The 18,246-nt window shown below is 37.7% G+C and overlaps 1 protein-coding gene across 1 annotated transcript in view; it reads left to right on the top strand.

The window, feature by feature from the left end:
• The window catches only part of CFAP47 (cilia and flagella associated protein 47), a 299,349-nt gene that overhangs the window by 194,880 nt on the left and 86,223 nt on the right, over positions 1-18,246 (top strand). The window contains exons 52-55 of the mRNA XM_068155062.1: positions 9,415-9,590; positions 11,853-11,960; positions 14,649-14,760; positions 17,201-17,305. Of these exons, the coding sequence (XP_068011163.1) occupies positions 9,415-9,590; positions 11,853-11,960; positions 14,649-14,760; positions 17,201-17,305 (501 nt within the window). The remainder of the gene's footprint in view (positions 1-9,414; positions 9,591-11,852; positions 11,961-14,648; positions 14,761-17,200; positions 17,306-18,246) is intronic.

Genomic DNA, 18,246 nt, shown 5'->3' with positions numbered 1-18,246 from the left:
CTTCCAATGTGATGCAATCTGTGGATCTATGTAGATACCTTTGTAATAGCAGTCTTTTCCTTCACAGGGTCTTCTAGATACTCAAAATTGAGCATATAGGAATACGGAGATATCAGTGACTAAATCCTATGAGGAGAGGCTGAGGGAGCTGGGGTTGCTTAGCCTGGAGAAGAGGAGGCTCAGAGGAGACCTTATTGCTGTCTACAACTACCTGAAGGGAGGTTGTGGCCAGGTGGGGGTTGGTCTCTTCTGCCAGGCAACCAGCACCAGAACAAGAGGACACAGTCTCAAGCTGTGCTAGGGAATGTTTAGGCTGGATGTTGGGAAGAGGTTCTTCACAGAAAGAGTGATTGGCCATTGGAATGTGCTGCCCAGGGAGATGGTGGAGTCGCCATCACTGGAGGTGTTTAAGAAGAGACTGGATGGGGTGCTCGGTGCCATGGTTTAGTTGATTAGATAGTGTTGGATGATAGGTTGGACTTGATGATCTCAAAAGTCTCTTCCAACCTGGTTTATTCTATTCTATTCTATTCTATTCTATTCTATTCTATTCTATTCTATTCTATTCTATTCTATTCTATTCTATTCTTTTGGCTTTATATTCTTACTCATAAATTAATGATTCTCTAATAAACACTTTCTTCCATACCTTTCCCCAAACCATTGCATAGAGAGGGGAGGCTGCTTTCTGGGTGACAATGAAACTACTTAGACTCTGTAGAGAAACTCAGAGAACTGCAAGGCTGGGTGTTTGTACAGTATACTCTAATTTTAACTCTTTCAGAGGTTCTGGTAACATATATTAGTCAATATTAATATATTTTTTGATGTTAATATTATTAAAAAACATTGCTTGTGATATAGTGACCTTTAATTTGTATTTTGGAGTAAATTCTAAGGGAATATGTGGAACACACACCTCCATTATGTCACAGATGGTAGATAAAATTAATAATGCAGCATTTGCTGTTTTACGTGAGACAGTAATCTGTAAGCAAACTATACGGACTTAAAAGCTAACTTTGCTTAAAGTAACACTAACAAAGAGGATGTTTTTAAAGTTTATCTATCTTTTAAGCCATAGTATGGCTTAAAGGCATAGAACTAGAAAACTCATATAGAGACTGTTGCTTCGGATTTATATTTATATATTTCTGTTTCTAGAAAACCTGTGAAAGTTTAAGAAATTATCTTTGCACTGTAATACTGATACTCTGGACCCTGAGAATCCAGAGATATGCCAAAAATAAAAGTCGATCTAAAGACCCCAGTGTCTAGGATTTGGGAGAGGAAGTTTTTATTACCCAAGGCACTTCACCTGTCAATAACAATTTATCTGGAGTTTTCTGTTCTTGGAAAATTCAGGAGAAAAAGTTATTCTCAGAACAAACCCTGACAAATTCAGCTTTGTTCTGTCTCCATATGTTTTGTGCCACTAATAGTTATGGTATCAGTTTTTTAAACTGCAAAGTAAAATGTCGATTTAAAAATGTCTTTTTAGACCTATGGAGTACAAGAGGTACAACATTAGGTGCAGTATTTAAACCCAAAATTAATTAGCATTGTACCGCTGCAGACAGAGTATCTTGATGGTAAGTGACATAGCTGGGATGCAAATTATCTCATTAATATGGTCATAAAAATGGAATAAAATGAAATATTAAAGCTGGTTACTGGTTTTAAAAAGTAAAGAAGTACTTTTAATGAGCTCATATGAGCGTGAGCTGGGAGTAGGAGCACATAGTAGAACATTTGTTTCTGCAAGTGTAGCAGGAGTCATTAACATTGATGGAAGTATTATAATAATTGATCATTACTGCTATTTTACCATAGTATCACTACTTTCTGGTAGGTAATTATAAGTTTATTTTGTGCCAAGTCTTTCTGAAAGTCTCAAGAATACAGGCAATGATGGTCACTGCCTCTTCTTGATCAGTTCTGAGCAAACTGGTACCTCTGCATTTCATTGTCGTAAGCTTGATCATGTTGGTTGTTTCATGCCAGAGAGAGCTTTCTAACCTCACCACACCAAATTTTAGATCCAGGACAGTGTGTCCATGGTGCAAATATCAGTCTCTGTGTCTAATAGAGTAAATTATATTATATTAGACTAAGTACCCAGAAGTAATTCTGTTGTTTCACTTGCCAACTTTAATATGACTATGAAGAAATCATAGCACTCACCTAGACTTCCAAGGTCTGTTTTATTGCAGTTGTGTCTATCTACTGGAGTTCTGTATTCACTGCACTACTGTAACTTTCATATAGCACTTCAAAACAAATCGATGTGACCAGCACAAAATAATTGCAGCAAACTTTTTGGTGTAACATTGTATGGGGATATACAATAAGCCAAAGAATTAAACTTTGTAGTACTGTGTACACTCAAAGTCCAGGGTTAATAGTGAATTCCTTGGATAAATAATTCAGTGCCAAATCCTTGCTTGAATACTTAACCTAACTCACATTCACAAAGATCTCTATGGGTAAGATTTAGTCTAGATGTAGAGAAACTCTTGAAAAAAGACAGGTTTTGCTAATTCTCTACCTAATATATCAGAAGCTTTTTGGGAACAAAGTATGCTAAATTTTACATCTCCTTGTCTTTCCTGAAAGAAAGGACTGCTTACAAATTGTGATTGTGAGTTTTGAGTCTGATTTTGGGCAAGCATCTCTGTGTCATGAAATGCTTGAAAAAGAATTGTGTGTTACCTCCCCACACGACATAATTTGCTCCCAAAAAATGCAGTAGTAACTGATGGCTGTTGTGCCTTCACTAAGAACAGGTCAGTTCTGACTTAGAAACGTTACACCTTCTAGTGCTTTTAATGATACTGGCATTGGTATTTTGTTCTGGCACTGAGGGTGTCTGTGAAGCAGACAAAACATTCTGAAAAAGAAGAGAAATGTCTCTTTTTGAGAGATGCAGTCTGAATTTACTGAAGTGTCGGGTACCCAAAATATTCCAGTTGAAGGAGGACTATAAATACAATTATTGGCTTAATTCAAACCATGTCTTCTGTCATCGGCACCTCATATACTACATGTATCTGCATGGCAACTTGACCTATAAGAATGATGAATAGGAGCCGTATTGAAATCTGTCAGCTGTGTAGTCATGCTTTCCAAAAGTGATGTTGTGAAAGTAGATGTAAATTATCATCTTGTAAAATGCTCTGAAGCATGTGGTCCTTTGTTACATTAGTGCCATTACAGATAACTTCTTGCAGATTGGCTGTGGTAAGGGAAAAGGTCAGCCTACTCTTCTTTCTGTATTTCAGTTGTGCTCTCTACTCTGATTCAGCTTCAATAAACCAGGTTGCTGTACACAGCGGCTGAGGCAACTGAACTCATCACTGAAGTGCCAGCCTTCAGTACAGAGTTTGGTGAAAAGTAGCTGTAATTGATAATTTCTTCATCTCACACTGCTGGGACTGAAAAGAAAATCTGCCTGTGGTTTCAGGATGGACAATTGTTGAGCTTCAAGCTATGTGGGCACAGAGATGGCCACAAATGCAAAAGAATACTCATTAAGATGTGAGCATAGTTATTACTTCCTCAGCTGTGGGAATCTGGGATATTACTTTGAGTCAGCCTGTATCCCCTTGTCAGGTTTTTTGTTTTGGTTTGGGTTGGTTGGTTGGTTTGTTTTATGATTGTATTAAAATACGATTTCTCTTGTAATTCAACTTGTCTTTGCTACAACTGCTTCTGTCTATTTATACCAAGGCAGAAACATTATATAGAAGAACACATCTCAAAACAGTGCTGCATGTCTGTCCAGATACGTGTGTGTTATTTAGTTCATTAGCTTTTCCTACCTGTCTTTAACTTATTGTAATACCACTTTGGTGTGGGTTTCTCAGTATGCATGATGGAGAAACATGAGGACATCATAGATAGCTTCAGTCACAGAATGTAATGCTTTTGCAGTCCTCTCCTTCAATTTCAGAAAGACATCTTTAACAATCATCTACTGCAAAACATTGTTTTTCGAGTTGGTTTGCTTGGTACAATGTCTAGTCCCTATGAAGGGGTTAACAGTGTGGTATTTTTAGTCAGCAAACTTAGAATTCTTATAATAGCTTAAAAACTAATCATCCAAATTCTGGTTTAGGCCATTATTACTTAGGCTCCAATGCACATTTCAGCTAAAAGACACTTAATTCAGCGAGATTTTTATATGTAAATTTGTATGTAAATGTACACCTATAATCCATGGCACTATTAGCCTCTGATTTCAAGTGCCTTGTGCACATTATTTAATTCTGGTTAGTTTCTTGTGCTGTAATGGTGGCAACAGAGGACTCCTTACTAAGCAAGTTTTACAAATATATCATTTGCTCAAGGTGCTTAGTCCTAGATTTTGAGTATTTCAATTTGCTGTTCTGACAAAGACTTAACTGTTGATGAGCAGTTGGTGCCTCACTGCAAGCTGGTGATTTGTAAGGCAAAATAATCTGACTGAAATGGAAACATACAGTGTGAAGATAAAAGCAGTGCTGTGATTCTCTGTGGTAATAACTCCATATGGAAAGGAGAGGGTTATCTTGGCATTTAGTTTACATCACGGAGAGAGGGAAGTATGGTGAGTAAGGTGGTTAACTTGTGAATGACTAGGAAGCTGGAAGGACTAGCTGCCCCAAGTAGGTTACGCCTTCCCTGTGTCTGAATCATCAACGTGAGAAAGGTCCAACTGAGTGTGGACATGTGGGTCTGGATTAGAACTGTGCTTGGAAAGAAGTGGTGAGGTAAGGTGCATGTTGCATCAAGCAGTTTAAGAGACAGCTCTGATTTCTAAAAGTAATTTCCCCAAACTGGGATGAACTATGTTCATTATGGCTTTGGAACTCTGTCATCAGCTCTGCTGATAAACTCGCTTGAACCTCTTTATTCCAAAAAATGGAAAGGAATAATAATGAGGATACAGCATGAGAGTCTACATTAACTCCTGCTACTGAAATGTAAACACACTGATGGCAACACTGAAAGCTCTTCTCTTTCTGTGTCTGTGGAAGATCGAAGGGCAAGATCTACTTTTTTCAGGAGTATTGCCACCATTGCAAGTTAAGTCTGCGTAAACAACATTCCTGCTTCTCATCAGGTGCATCACAGATAAAGAAGGCACTTGTTGCTTGTCAGTCCAAAACAATGATTTGGACAGGGGCCTACAAAGAAAGAATTTCTGCTGCACTTTCTCACCACACCTCACAAAATAACTTTCTTACCACTTACCTGACTTGAAAATTTATTTCTATTAAAATAGCATGGTAGGCCTGGGAGCAAGCACAAATGCATTCTCCTCAAGATCCATGGACAAGAAAAGCTGCAAACAAATGGGGAATGAATGCTATCTCCTTACTGGGACTGGATTTTAATTGAAAGCAGTTATTCTAAAGCATTAAGAAATGCAGTAAGTGTCAAAAAGTTTGGCCAGATAGTGATTTTATTGACAGCTGATGATGACTAGAATAAGATCATAGAATTGTTTCAGTTGGAAAAGACCTTTAAGATCAAGTCCAACCATTGTTTAACTACCAAATCTTGTGCTAAACCATGTCCCTTAGTACCACATCTGTGTCTTTTAAGAACCTCCAATGATGGTGATTCAGATTCAACTATCTGGCAAACCTATTCCAGTGCTCAATAACCCTTTCAGTGAAGAAGTTTCCTCTGATATCCAATCTAAACCTCTAGTGTTGCAACTTGAGGCCATTTCTTCTCGTCCTATCACTTGTTATTAGAAAGAAGAGACTCGCTACAACCTCCTTTCAGTTGAACAGAGTGATCAGGTCTCCCTTCAGCCTCTTTTTCTAATTATTAGTGAAGTTTGAACACAGAGAAGTGTTATGCACAGTAATTTTAGAATGTGCCCAACTTCCTATAGGATATCTTGTTGAAGTTAGAGCAGGATGAGTCAACAATTCAGTGCAGTGGATACTTTAATAAAATGTAAAACTACCTATTAGGGACTTAAATACTTTAGGTCCAGCTGCTAAGAAGGATGCAGAGAATGGGATTAAAAGAAAACCTTTGATATAAAATACATCAGGAAAACATTTCAGCAAACATAATATTACAAAAGATCAATTGATGTTGGGGAGTATCTTTTGAAACAAAATCTTGTTAAGAGTATTACACCTATACATAGGCTCTGGCTGTTAATACAGGATGAAGTTTAAGCAGTTTTCAAGTTCCACAGAGACTAAATGTTATCTCCTATTCACTTTTCATTTTATTTTACTTGATGTTACATTATTGAAAACGACCTGCCCTGGACACGAAGTGCATCACAAAGGAATAAAACCATGGCAATACTGCACCAGAATGACTCTATCTTGGAGGCTGGCAGTCTTGACGCAAGCAGCAGTTTGAGGAAGAAGATTCGTTCCTTTCTTTTTTCAACTTAAAATTTTTCTTCTGTCAAAATGTTTATAAAAAACACAGCACTGAAATGTGGATCTAAATTAGTGACTAAAATGTGTTTGGAACTCACTTCTGATGTTGTTCCTTTGCAGTCTTTCTGATATAATGGTACTTTCAGGAAAAATAATACTCAGCAATTGCAAGGGCATTTTGTTATTTATCCAAGTACTATGCTTCCATAGCAATCCATCAAGGCCTGGAAAAATACAATCTATAAACATTACGTTGATAAATATGCATTTACTCCTATTCCTGTCCATGAACTAGCAGATCCTTGAGATGTTTGTAACAATTCAAGGAAAATTTACTGGGAAATTCCAGGGGAATTCATAATCCTAGGCTTTCCCTTTAAACTGGCAAGGAAGCACTGTTTTACATTAGGCTAATGTTGCCAACAGAAAAATCTCCTTTGTCTGCTAGGTTACAAAGGCTTCTTTCCTAGTTGCTGCTTTTTTTCCTGAATAAGCCATCCAATATTTCCTTTTTTACTGTAAAAGTGTTTCTTCAACAGGGCATGTAGATGTTTTACTATAAAATTGTTATGAAGCCTTTAGCAATAAAATGGTAGATAGATTTAGAAATTTGTTTGCACCGGTGGAAAGTATTAATCTGAGCTTTAAAATATTTTATGGCAAATTCAAATTCCATCTTATGGATGCGAGGCACTTGAATGATTGAAATTGTTGGTGTAATCTTGCCATCTGTAGAACATTAAATGTATTTTATGTATGTTCTAGTAAAGATTTTCTATATATGTAAATATATAGAAGGCTACCAAATCATAGGCAAACTCAAAACAGAGTGAGGCAGCTGTGTGTGGAGTTATAAAGTATTTCATGTTCAGTTTTTAGTGTATTGTTAATTTTAATAGGTATTCTGTCTTCTGTCCTTTTGTATTGCACTTTTTTTGCTGTGAGAACAAAATCACCAGATGTTAGAAAATCTCCAGCCCTGCATTTTGAAATAAACTGTTTGTTTAGAGCAAAGGAAAGAGACCAAAGCAGGGATACAGGCAAATATAGATGCAGCAAAATAAATACATATATTGGAGGCTGGGTTTTGCGTATTTTGTATAGGTTAACATATATAAATATGAGGAAAGACTGAGGGAGCTGGGGTTGCTCAGCCTGGAGAAGAGGAGACTCAGGGGTGACCTTATCACTCTCTACAACTACCTGAAGGGAGGTTGTAGACAGGCTGATGATGGTCTCTTCTCCCAGGCACCCAGTACCAGAACAAGAGGACACAGTCTCAGGCTGCGCCAGGGGAGGTTCAGGTTGGATGTTAGGAAGAAGTCCTATACAGAAAGAGTGATTGCGCTATGGAATGGGTTGCCCGGGGAGGTGGTGGAGTCGCCGTCATTGAAGGTGTTCAGAAGGAGACTTGATGGGGTGCTTGGTGCCATGGGTTAGCAGTTTGGGTGGGTTGGATTGGTTGATGGGTTGGACATGATGATCTTGAAGGTCTCTTCCAACCTGGTTTGGTTTATTCTAATAAAGGTTTATTCTAATAGCTATATGAAACTTCAGGACTTCATCCTGAATTGTGACAATGGACTTCCTTCATTAATATATTCTTTCCTGTTGTTTAAAAGTGTTTAATTTCCTAAAGTCTGTTGATATTTACACACATAGGGTACCAGTGTAGCAGCGTTTCCAGGGCTGCCAAAAAATGAATTCATAGAGGCACAGAATGGCCCAGGTTGGGCAGGACCTTAGTGATCATCTACTCCAACTTTGCTGCCATGGGCAAGGAGGCCTCTCAACAAGATTTGGCTGCAAAAGGCCTCATCCAACCTGTCCTTGAGATCCCACATGGGGGAGGCATCCACAGCCTCCCTGGGCAACCTATTCCCACCACCCTTGTCCAAGGTGATCCAGACTAAACCTACTCTCCCTCAGCTTGAAACCATTCCCCTTTGTCCTGTTGCTAGAAATCCTTATGAAAAGTCCCACTCTACCCTTCCTGTAGGATCTCTTCAGGTATTAGGAAGCAGCTATAAGGTCCCCTTGGAGTCTTCTATAGGCTTAACATTCTTTGTGGCCCTCCTCTGGACTTTTTTTCAACAGCTCTCTGTCCTTCTTATGATGGGGACACCAGGACTGGAATCAGTACTCAAGGTGAGGGTTTCACACGAGCAAAGGGGAAGAATCATCTCTCTTGACTTGCTGTCCACACTTGATGCACCCCAGGATATGATTTGACTTCTGGGCTGCATGAGTGCACTGCCAGTTCATGGTGAGCTTCTCATCAATCGATACATCCAAGTCTTCAGACCTACTCTCAACCCACTCTGCACCCAGCCTGTATTTGTGCCTGGTGGCAGCTGTGCAGAGTGAGCTACCTCTGCCCAGTTTCTGATCACATTAAAACTGTTAAATGTGCAAATTAAGCATATTTGTCAAATCAGGCCACAGTTTGTCTCTGTTTTATTATAGTGACTGGAATTTAATATAAATCTTTAATAGCAGCCATGTTTTCCAGATGGTCAAGATGGTCCTTACCTGAAACTTTCACGGACTGTAAACAGGTCACTAATAAGGGAAAAGGCAAAAAGGAAAGGGAGACAGAATGTTTATTATGGTGATGTTTTATGTCAAGGGTTAAGATGCAATTTATAAATTGATAAGAACAGGTCCTGTGGAATTCAGCCTTAATCATTTGTCTCTGCATGGTTGTTGGGAGATGATTTGGAGTGTTTATGTGGTTGTGTGTATTTTGGCAAGCCTCAACCACTTTTTGGAAGGTCAAGTAGCTTGTTAGAATGCAGACCAGCCAGGAAGAATGGGGCTTTCCTTCTATATATTTACAATTTCAATATTGGCTGAAGTGTTGCTCGCCACAGCTTCTCTTTTTCAGTTAGCTCATGCCTCAAACAAAAATGGAGACTGTGTTTACATAAGTATAAACCAGGAGTAAGCATCTTATGTTTGGCTGAGAAAGATCTTTTATGTGTAATGGCCTTTTTATTTTTTTTTTCCCCCCTAGGATACTATTGATGTTGAAATTCCCATCACTAATCCTGCAGATAAAATTCTCCAGCTGAGCGTGGTGCTGGAGAATCAGTCACTTTCTGGACAAAAGGCTTTCACTCTTGGGCCTAAGCAAACATTTTTGTATCAAGTGAAGATATCCCCACCTGCTGTTGGCACTTCAAATGGAAGGTAAGTTGCCAAGTTTGGATACTTGTGGTTCTGACTCTTGTACAAATAAGTGAACTACTTACATTAAAAGTTCAACCACTTGTAGACACTGTTCTAAAAAAAAAAACCACCAAAACCATAAAAGGTAATAAATTGATTTTTCCCCCTAACATTAAATATATTTTATCCCAAATAACACCTGTCCTCTGAGAAGAAAAACCTGAGCAGCAGGTAGCAGAATAACCCCTGGTTATTCTAGTTCTCTAGAACTGGGGGAACATTGTTTCAGAAATTAATATTAGATGTCCCTCCTGAAAACTCCAGATGAATTGTTAGTTTTTAAATCTGTAAATTCCATAAAGAGAATGACATGATTTAGTTTTTCTTCTGAAAAGGAACGAAACTGTAACAGCATAACTAAAACCAAGTGAAGAACCCTTTAACAGTCTTCACATAAATCCATTTAGCTTGAGAATTTTCTGCTAAGCAACAGTGATCTACTAAATGAATATGGAGAGGGTTTAAATTACAAGTTGTTCATTGCATTGGAAATACCAATGAAAACATGCAGATGTGATAATTAGCACTAAAAAGACAGATGACCTCTTAGTCACACATTCAGCTGAACCAGTTCAGAAAATAACTGAAAAATGCAGCATGGCAAAACTTATTTTCCTGGAATTTGGTAAGCAAAGCATCATTTACTTGAAGGGCTGATTGAAAAACAACTCTCATTTTCAGTTATATCGATTGACTGGCAAAAATAGGAGGCTGGGAAGGAAGATGGGGTGGCATTTTATCAGGAGGGCAGAGACAGATGTCCTGTGTTCAAGGACCCAATATTTACAAAGCCAAAATCCTCAAAGTTTTGTTCATTTTGCATATACTGAGTTTTCCAAAGACAAGGATAATGAGGATAATGGCAGGTATCAGTGTACAGTCCAGCTTTCAAGCAATGCAGATTTGTAAGAACAACTACAGTTGTCAATCTAGTAAATATTTCTTTTCCTGTAGGAATTTGTATAAATTATCCATTCTGAAGCTGTGCATGAGAACAGACCTAATTTTTTTGGTATTCCAAATTACAAGAGAAAGTTTTGTTTTAACTAGCAAAACTTTAAGCTCAGCCAATTGGTAGGTTGGGACTTGGGGGAACATAGGTGACCATGACATAAAGCACACCTGTACATTTTCAGTACAATTGAGCAGTACTGACCAGAAAGCTTTCTAATAGCTGCTTTAAGTTGCAATAGCTCCCACGGACTACAATTACAGCTGGACAGAGGTACTTCCATGGTACATCCATGCTGTTATCTTCTTTTTCCTGAAACCATGCTCTATTTCCTTTGTTATGGTAGCAGCTGGGTAGAGTGTTATAAAAGTGTTTCTGGCAGGTGCACCTTTTCAAATGGATGATTCCTTCCTAAGCTTTTTTTATGCTCACTTTGAAGGCTCTGTTGGCACTGAGGATAGTCTGGAACCATAAAGTCATTGATCAGGCATAGTTAGCTATCATTTAGAACAAGAACTGGTCCTTAGTGGGTCATGGGTTTGCACAGTGCATTTAATGTAAGTTTTTATATGCTTACAGTGCTCTGCTTTAATGTTATGATGATTCTGCTACTTAGAAAACCAGGACACAGAAAAAGAAATCTGCAGTAGGAGAGGATTGTGTTAGGATGTCTGAGACAGGAATATACTGCTGTACATATCTCACCTAGCAGCAAGCAATTTTCAGTCATGGCAACATTTGATTGTATATCAAACCTGTATGTTCAGTATTCTTTTGAAGCATAGCTCCTTGTTATGCTTATATAAGTGTATCGATATCATGTCTATTCCTTGATTTTCATCACTGGGTATGAAAAGAATTTTCTTTTTAAAATCACTCAATGCTATTTCTATGTCTTTGTACTTTGATTTCCAAACGGCTAGAGAGAAAATGTTGTGACATTGAAACGAAATTAAAGCTTGCTGTTGTAGGTTAGAAGTTGAAATGCTTTTGAGTTGTGTTTTTTGATAAAGAAACAACAAACACAACTGACAAACAACTTCTTATGCTCAAAAGAAAGATGAAGAAGAGATGTTGTAATATCAGTAATTGTAAACGTTATTAGTTTTGGTAGCTGAATTCGGGTACCAGCAAGATGTGTTATGGGAAAACTGGGAGCTAATTAAAGAATTTGCTCTGTTGAATTCATTTTTTTCATGAATTTTAATCTGCAGATTTTTGATTGGGTGCACAAAAGCTGTGTTATATTAAGCTTATGTATCTGTTTTTAGTGTCATATTTCTGTCAGATATGGTTGGAGAGTTTTGGTATGCACTGAAGTTGATTGTAGAGAAACCGTCGCCAACTAGACTGCCCGAAGTAAAATGTCAGCTTGGAAAGTAAGTATGTGTTTCATAGCGCTGAACTTGGGCACTGTTTTGAAGCATCACGGAAAACATGTGAACTGTTTACAACAAAAAGCAAAAAATAATGCTGTATGTGTACTATGGGAGTTTGCAGGTCATTTTCATAGATGCATGTGTGAAATTCTTCTTGCAGAACAATCAAAATGGAATTGTATGCTCTCTGTAAACTTCCTCTGAAGTCTTTATATAGAAATCACTTTGAAAATACTGCAGGATTTAATCATAAAGATCTCTAGGCTTGCTTTATTTTCTATTTCTTTTCTCTTTCTGAGCTTAGAATATAGCTGACAGTTGTTCTTTACAAATTTCCTTCTAACCTCTCTAGAAAAGGCAAAGTAATAAAACTTCTGTCCAGCAGATTGTGAAGGTAGACATGTTTGGAACACTGCAAGTGTTAAAAGAATTAGCTACATTGAGCAGTTAATTAACAGTTCTTGGTTTGATAAAAATTTCATCTTGCATTTTGATTGCATAATTTTCAGTCAATTCCTGGTTTTTACTTTACAATTCTGGGCTGGCTGGAGTGAAAATAAAAAACACCATACTTTTTTCTACTATGTAGGCTGACACAGTTAGGAGTTAGAAATAAAACCTTTTCAGACGGACTCTTTAGTATTCATAACTTCCTCTTACATACACTCCACATGAACTACATGCACAAGCAGTCTGGCTGAGAATAGCAAGTTGTCCTTACTGCAAATAAAATGTATGTTGGAAAGGATTAGCTCCCTTAATTACATTTTCTTGTCAAAGCTATAATCTGAAATTCATTTAATTCTGTGTTTTGTTTTTTCAAATGAGATGTATTTTCTCTTTACAAGTAGATCCATGTTGGAATTCCTGTGCATATGTAAATTACCTCATCAATATCTGCTCTGGGTGGAAAGTGGTGGAAGAACAAAGATGTATTATTTGGTTTAATTTGTACTATATGACCTTTGGAGGTCCCTTCCAACCCAAAGCATTCTGTGATTCCATGCGCTCAGCTGCTGGAGGTTTATATCCCTTGTGTATATTGGAAGGAGCCCACCTGCACACAGGTTTTAGGGCCTGAAATTACAGTTGTAAAGCTTAACTGAAATGCTGCCTTTAATGAGTGTTGCTTTTTATATTTTCTTTTTTCCTTACTGATTTAGCTCTGATTAACTGACTAATTTTTTTCCAGAGGAAAACTATGTGGAACAATATGGCAGTTGACCTGCCCCAGCTTTGACTAGAGGGAGTATCCATTAGGTAGATAAATTACAGCAAAACCAATATATGTATCTCATTTTTCAAAATTTCTTATTTATTGTTTTTACTGATTCACCCTGAATCTCTTTTCTGTGTCCCTTGGTGTGATTATGAGAATGTGATTTATGGTCACATATCTTTGTTAAAGGCAAATAATATATTGTTTTGATCAGAACAGAGGAATTTGGGGGAGTCTTATGAATTCTCTTGAAAACTGTACTCCCTATAGCAGATCTCAGATTTGTTTATTCTTTAATTAGAAGATAAAGGATAGCAGTCTATAAAATTGAGTGCCAGCTGATTTAAAGTACAGCATTTAGGAAATCCAGTACACTTCAATCTTTGTTCTGGAACAGCCACTATACTCATTAAAATGCATAATCTACATGTTCAGCATAATGATTTACCATTATGCTATAATGAACAACGCAATGATTGTACAAAAAGAAACATATTTTGAGTTCATGCAGAGGAAGAAAAAGGAGGGAAGCAGGCAGAGCCTCCATGGAAATGGCTGGTGTGGAACGCCTAGTTTGTTTTTAAGATCTAAGTGTTAGAAGGTGATGAAAAAGAATGGTTGCCTAGTGGCACTAAATCAAAAGCTATTGGCATCATCACTTAATTGCAATCTTTTCATTTAAACCTTTGTTTAGACAAAAAGGAGTTACAGATATCATTTACATTCTCACCTTTCATTTATGCCCAGTGTTTTTCTTGTGGCAGACTGAGTTCATGAATAGGCTAGAGAATAATAAGGCATACTTGGAATTATTTTGTTTCTTGGAACCAGTTTTTTGTTGTTGTCCTTGGCACTGTGAATTGTCTGACTAAAATATTTTATTCCAAAGTTAGATCTACAGAAAGTAATGAAAGAAAGGCAAGATATAAATCTGTAAATTGGAGCCTAAGAAATAAATGTGAAGCTGTGGTATTGGAGACGCTAGGTTTCATTTCCATATCCACCTATCTAAAGAGTAGGCATCAGGTTTAAGGCATTAAGTCTACACTGCTACTGTAGACACTGAAAAGTGATTTCACATCTTTAGTGATTTACATGAGGGTCAATTCTCCCTGAAAACATTTTTTCTCCCTATTGAGTATTTAGGAAGCTAGACAGGCCTTTTAAACAACTAACTTAAGCTAACTTCTTGACAACTGAAGTAAAGCAAACCAAATTCTTCCTTTACAAATTACTCAAGTATTAGAGTTGTTATTGCTGCTATTGTTTGTTGTTAAAAATTATTAATAATGTTGATTAATGGATTTAGATACGTCTGTACTAGTGGAAAAATATCAGTGCAATAAAAATAATTCTTATTTTCAAAAGTAGTCATTTTGCAAGAAAGAAGGAAAAAAAAGGATTAGTAATAAAATGCAATGGAAGAAACATTGTAATTAATAGTCATTACATGCATGTATTTTCTCCAGGTGTGCTCACCTATACATACCTCTCATTAATCCTACACATGAAACTCTGAAGCTGGAAATTGTTAACAGCAACCCTATCCATTTTTCAATTGAGACTGAGCCAAACCAGCCTGTAAGTAAGATTTGTATGCTTTCTGATAGAAGAGAGTGCTTTATTTTCCAAGCAAACTGAATTATGTATTACTGTGGGTTCAGAGTACAGGATTAAAGGCATTATAACTATGTGTTCTAGAGATTCTATAGCTTAAAGATGAAAACAATCAAACTTGGAAAACAACACAAGCTTTGCAGAATGGTTTTGAGGAGGACTGCAGTGTTGGTTGGTGTTCAGGAGATTTTAGGAGGAGAATCTGTAAGCAAACTAGCTGTATTAGAAGATTCACAACTTTCTATGAAACAATAGCATAACTAGGTGAGTAGGTAAAATGTTAATGTAAGAATATGAGAGTATCTCATGGTCATGAAAGTTACAACCAATTTGCAGGGGCCCTGGATAAGAATTTGATAGTTTAGCCACAAGGAATCTTCAGGTAAATACCTGGAATAATATTATGTGGAAACTCTCATTTACCCTGAGACTGATTTCTAGTGATAAACTTGTCCTCTCATTACTATTATGCACACTTCTTTTTCATCCTCCATCACAGAAACCCTTCCAGCTTGCAGCCTAACATTTTTGTCCTTTCAAGGACTCAGAGTTGTATAGGTGAGCTCAACTTTTGTATTTTCCATTGAGATTGGCTGGAGTTCTGGACGGTTTGGATTCTGGAAACATTTGTTACTGACTAATAGTTAACAATACAGTAAGAATCCTTTTGCAGACAGGAAAGAAATGCCAATAGTACCTTTTTCTAGACATAGGGAGGTATGAGGCTGTGGAGTGTGGGTGATGCAGCAGTGCTGTGCTCCCCATATGGGAGGTGCCAAACAAGCCACATGTCCTGTGCATAAGGCTCACCCAATTTCCCTTCCAGAAATGTGTGAAACTGTAGAAACTGTAAAATTAAGTTTGTAAAGTTTGAAAAAACACAGTACTGCCCCCTCAGTAGACAAGACAGTTAATGCCTTCAAACCAGCAAACTATTATGGCAATATTCTGATCAATTATTTTACAATTTGCCCCCTAAAACAGAAAAATAGCATTTCAAATTTTGTATTAGCTGAACACATCTGAGCTCTCTCCTCTCTTCCACTCACTCTAGCCCCCAGTGCCATCAGCAGGAATGTTTGTCGTTCAAAGTACACCTGCATCCCCACTCTGTAATTGTGCTGGTATCCTATAGATACACCCAGAAGACGACTTACAGGACAAGGATGCCTGTGGTCCCTGCCTGGGTCCAGCTCTGAGATGTCAGGGAATGCCACAGGGCAACATGAGCCTCATCAGGCTATGCCCTGGGCTGGGAGTAGGTACTTTGGTCCCTGCCGCACGTGACCTCTGGGGCTTCTGGTTTGGCCTCAGTGCTGTGACCTTGGCCAATTGTCCTGGTGCTGCAAGGGGCCTCCATCCCTGTCCTGCTTGGTGACTCTGGGTGTGGTGGGACAGGACTACTGGTGGAGGTCCCTCCCTTGCTGTGCTATAAACTCAAGCTTTCCTCAGCCCTGAGCTGAGGCACAGGCAGTCAAAGCCCTGAGGAAGGAAGAGTTCGCAGGGCTTGTTGGTGCAACCATTGCAACCATTAAATGTAGTAATCAAATATTAATGTTTCAATAACTCCTGTCCATTGCCTGTTAGCACCTGTTCTTCCAGGGCTGACATTTCCTTTATAAAAGTGCTTGTCAGTGCTAGCTGTTGTAGGGTGTAGTTTTGACCTTTATTAGTTGTAAATTATATTAATTTGATAAAATACAGGTTGGGTGTCAATAATTCCAATCAATTGTCTTTTTGCATCCTCTTGCTCCATGCAAGCATTATTTAAATGTGTATGATATTAAAAGCCTAGTACTTGTTTTTAATTAAAAAAAATGAATATAGTAATCATGCATTCAATAATTCTAGCTGTTCATTGTCTCATTACATTGGATTTTTTATTATTCATAATTCCATTCTTTCCCTGCTTATCTAGTTCTTAAAAACATTTACGGCCACATTGTGTCCAGCAACTCTGCTTTTCCCCATGCAATTGTGGCTCAAGCATTGTGCTTTAATGAAGAGAAGACTAGGCATTGTTTACAATGTTAATTTAGGGAGACAAAGCCTACTATGCATTCTTTGGAGGTCAATGTGATAACCTTTGAGTGTCATCAACATGATAAGACACCAAAGTCATGCTTGAATGGTATTTTTGAGAGCCGCTGCCCGTATCCTGTGAACAGTCTGTAACACCAGCTCTGTAATTTCTGGAGAAGGAACGTGCAGTGACTCTAACTAGGACTGTTTACTGCAACACCCTTGGCTGCCTTAGCAGCCTATGCCTACTGAGGGGGGAGAATGCATCTGGTGGAACATAGTAATCAAATCTTCACTGTCAATACAAAGCACAAACAGACTCCAAAAAATTGATTTCCACCCCACCCTGTTTTTCTTTTGCTTCTTTATTGTATTTGTACAGCTGATTGTTGCTCCTCGTTCCACCACTGAGGTGCCTGTGCAATTCTGTCCATCTGCCCTTGGAAGAGGCAATCACAAGGCATCAATAACCTTCAAATGCTCACAGGTATGAGACTCTCTTTGCTGCAGACAAGACTTGGAATTCAGATTAGATAACGTTTTTTAATAAACATGTAAGTTAGGTTTTCAGTGCTTAGGTCAAGTTGAAACTTAATGGCTGGATGCGTGATGAAAGAGCAAATGCAAAGACCTTTCGAAGTTATAATTTGTTTTAGCCTTAGTTTCACCCAGATGTTATGCTATTTGCAGTATTAAAAGGTGACATAATAGTCCAGGAGCTAGAATAAGTAGTGAATAATTTTAGCCTGGTAATTAGTTCTGCTGTTTTAAACTCCAGATGACCAGCAATTCTTAGCATTGTCACCTCTCAATTTAAATTTCTTGAGGTTATTTCCCAACCCCAAACAAAATCTTATTTTTTTATCTGATTTGAATTTTGGGAGGCCATACACTTGAAAAAGTGAATTCTTCCTTCCATTTTTTTTAAAGTGCTTTTTACTTTGAGCCTCTTAGAATTGTAGACATTTTGAATCTGTGAATTGCCTTCATTTGCAATGAGAAACAAGTAAATAAAGAAACTTGAGTTATCAACATGACCTACTAGCTGATTAAAAGTTCCAGCTGGAAACAATCAGAAAAACTGAAAATGTGATGTAAATGATAATATTTCATCATGGCTGACCCAAGCATTTTCTTTCTGTGCAATTTCCTCCCTGTATTCTTTTTGGACTTTCAGATGTCCTAACAAACTGCTGAGCTGTGAATTACTCCAGTTAAGCACTACCAGGAGTTTTCAGTAGTGTCTTAAGTGATACAGTGAAAGCAAATATTATTTTATTAGAAGAAAACAAATAGTGAAGGAAGTGATGTGGCAATTTTTTTTTTCCCTGATAAAGTATGTTGACAGGTTATTTGCAGGTGGTGTTAGCACAGAATTTATTTTCAGGCTGTCTCTTAAATATTTATTAAGGATAAAACCAAGGAGAC

The sequence above is a fragment of the Melanerpes formicivorus genome, unplaced genomic scaffold (assembly GCF_026170545.1).
Source record: "Melanerpes formicivorus ecotype bairdi unplaced genomic scaffold, bMelFor1.0.p_v2 SCAF_30, whole genome shotgun sequence".
NCBI classification, from domain to species: domain Eukaryota; kingdom Metazoa; phylum Chordata; class Aves; order Piciformes; family Picidae; genus Melanerpes; species Melanerpes formicivorus.
The sequence above is the reverse complement of the archived record's forward strand: the minus strand, read 5'-3'. Positions and strand labels throughout refer to the sequence as shown.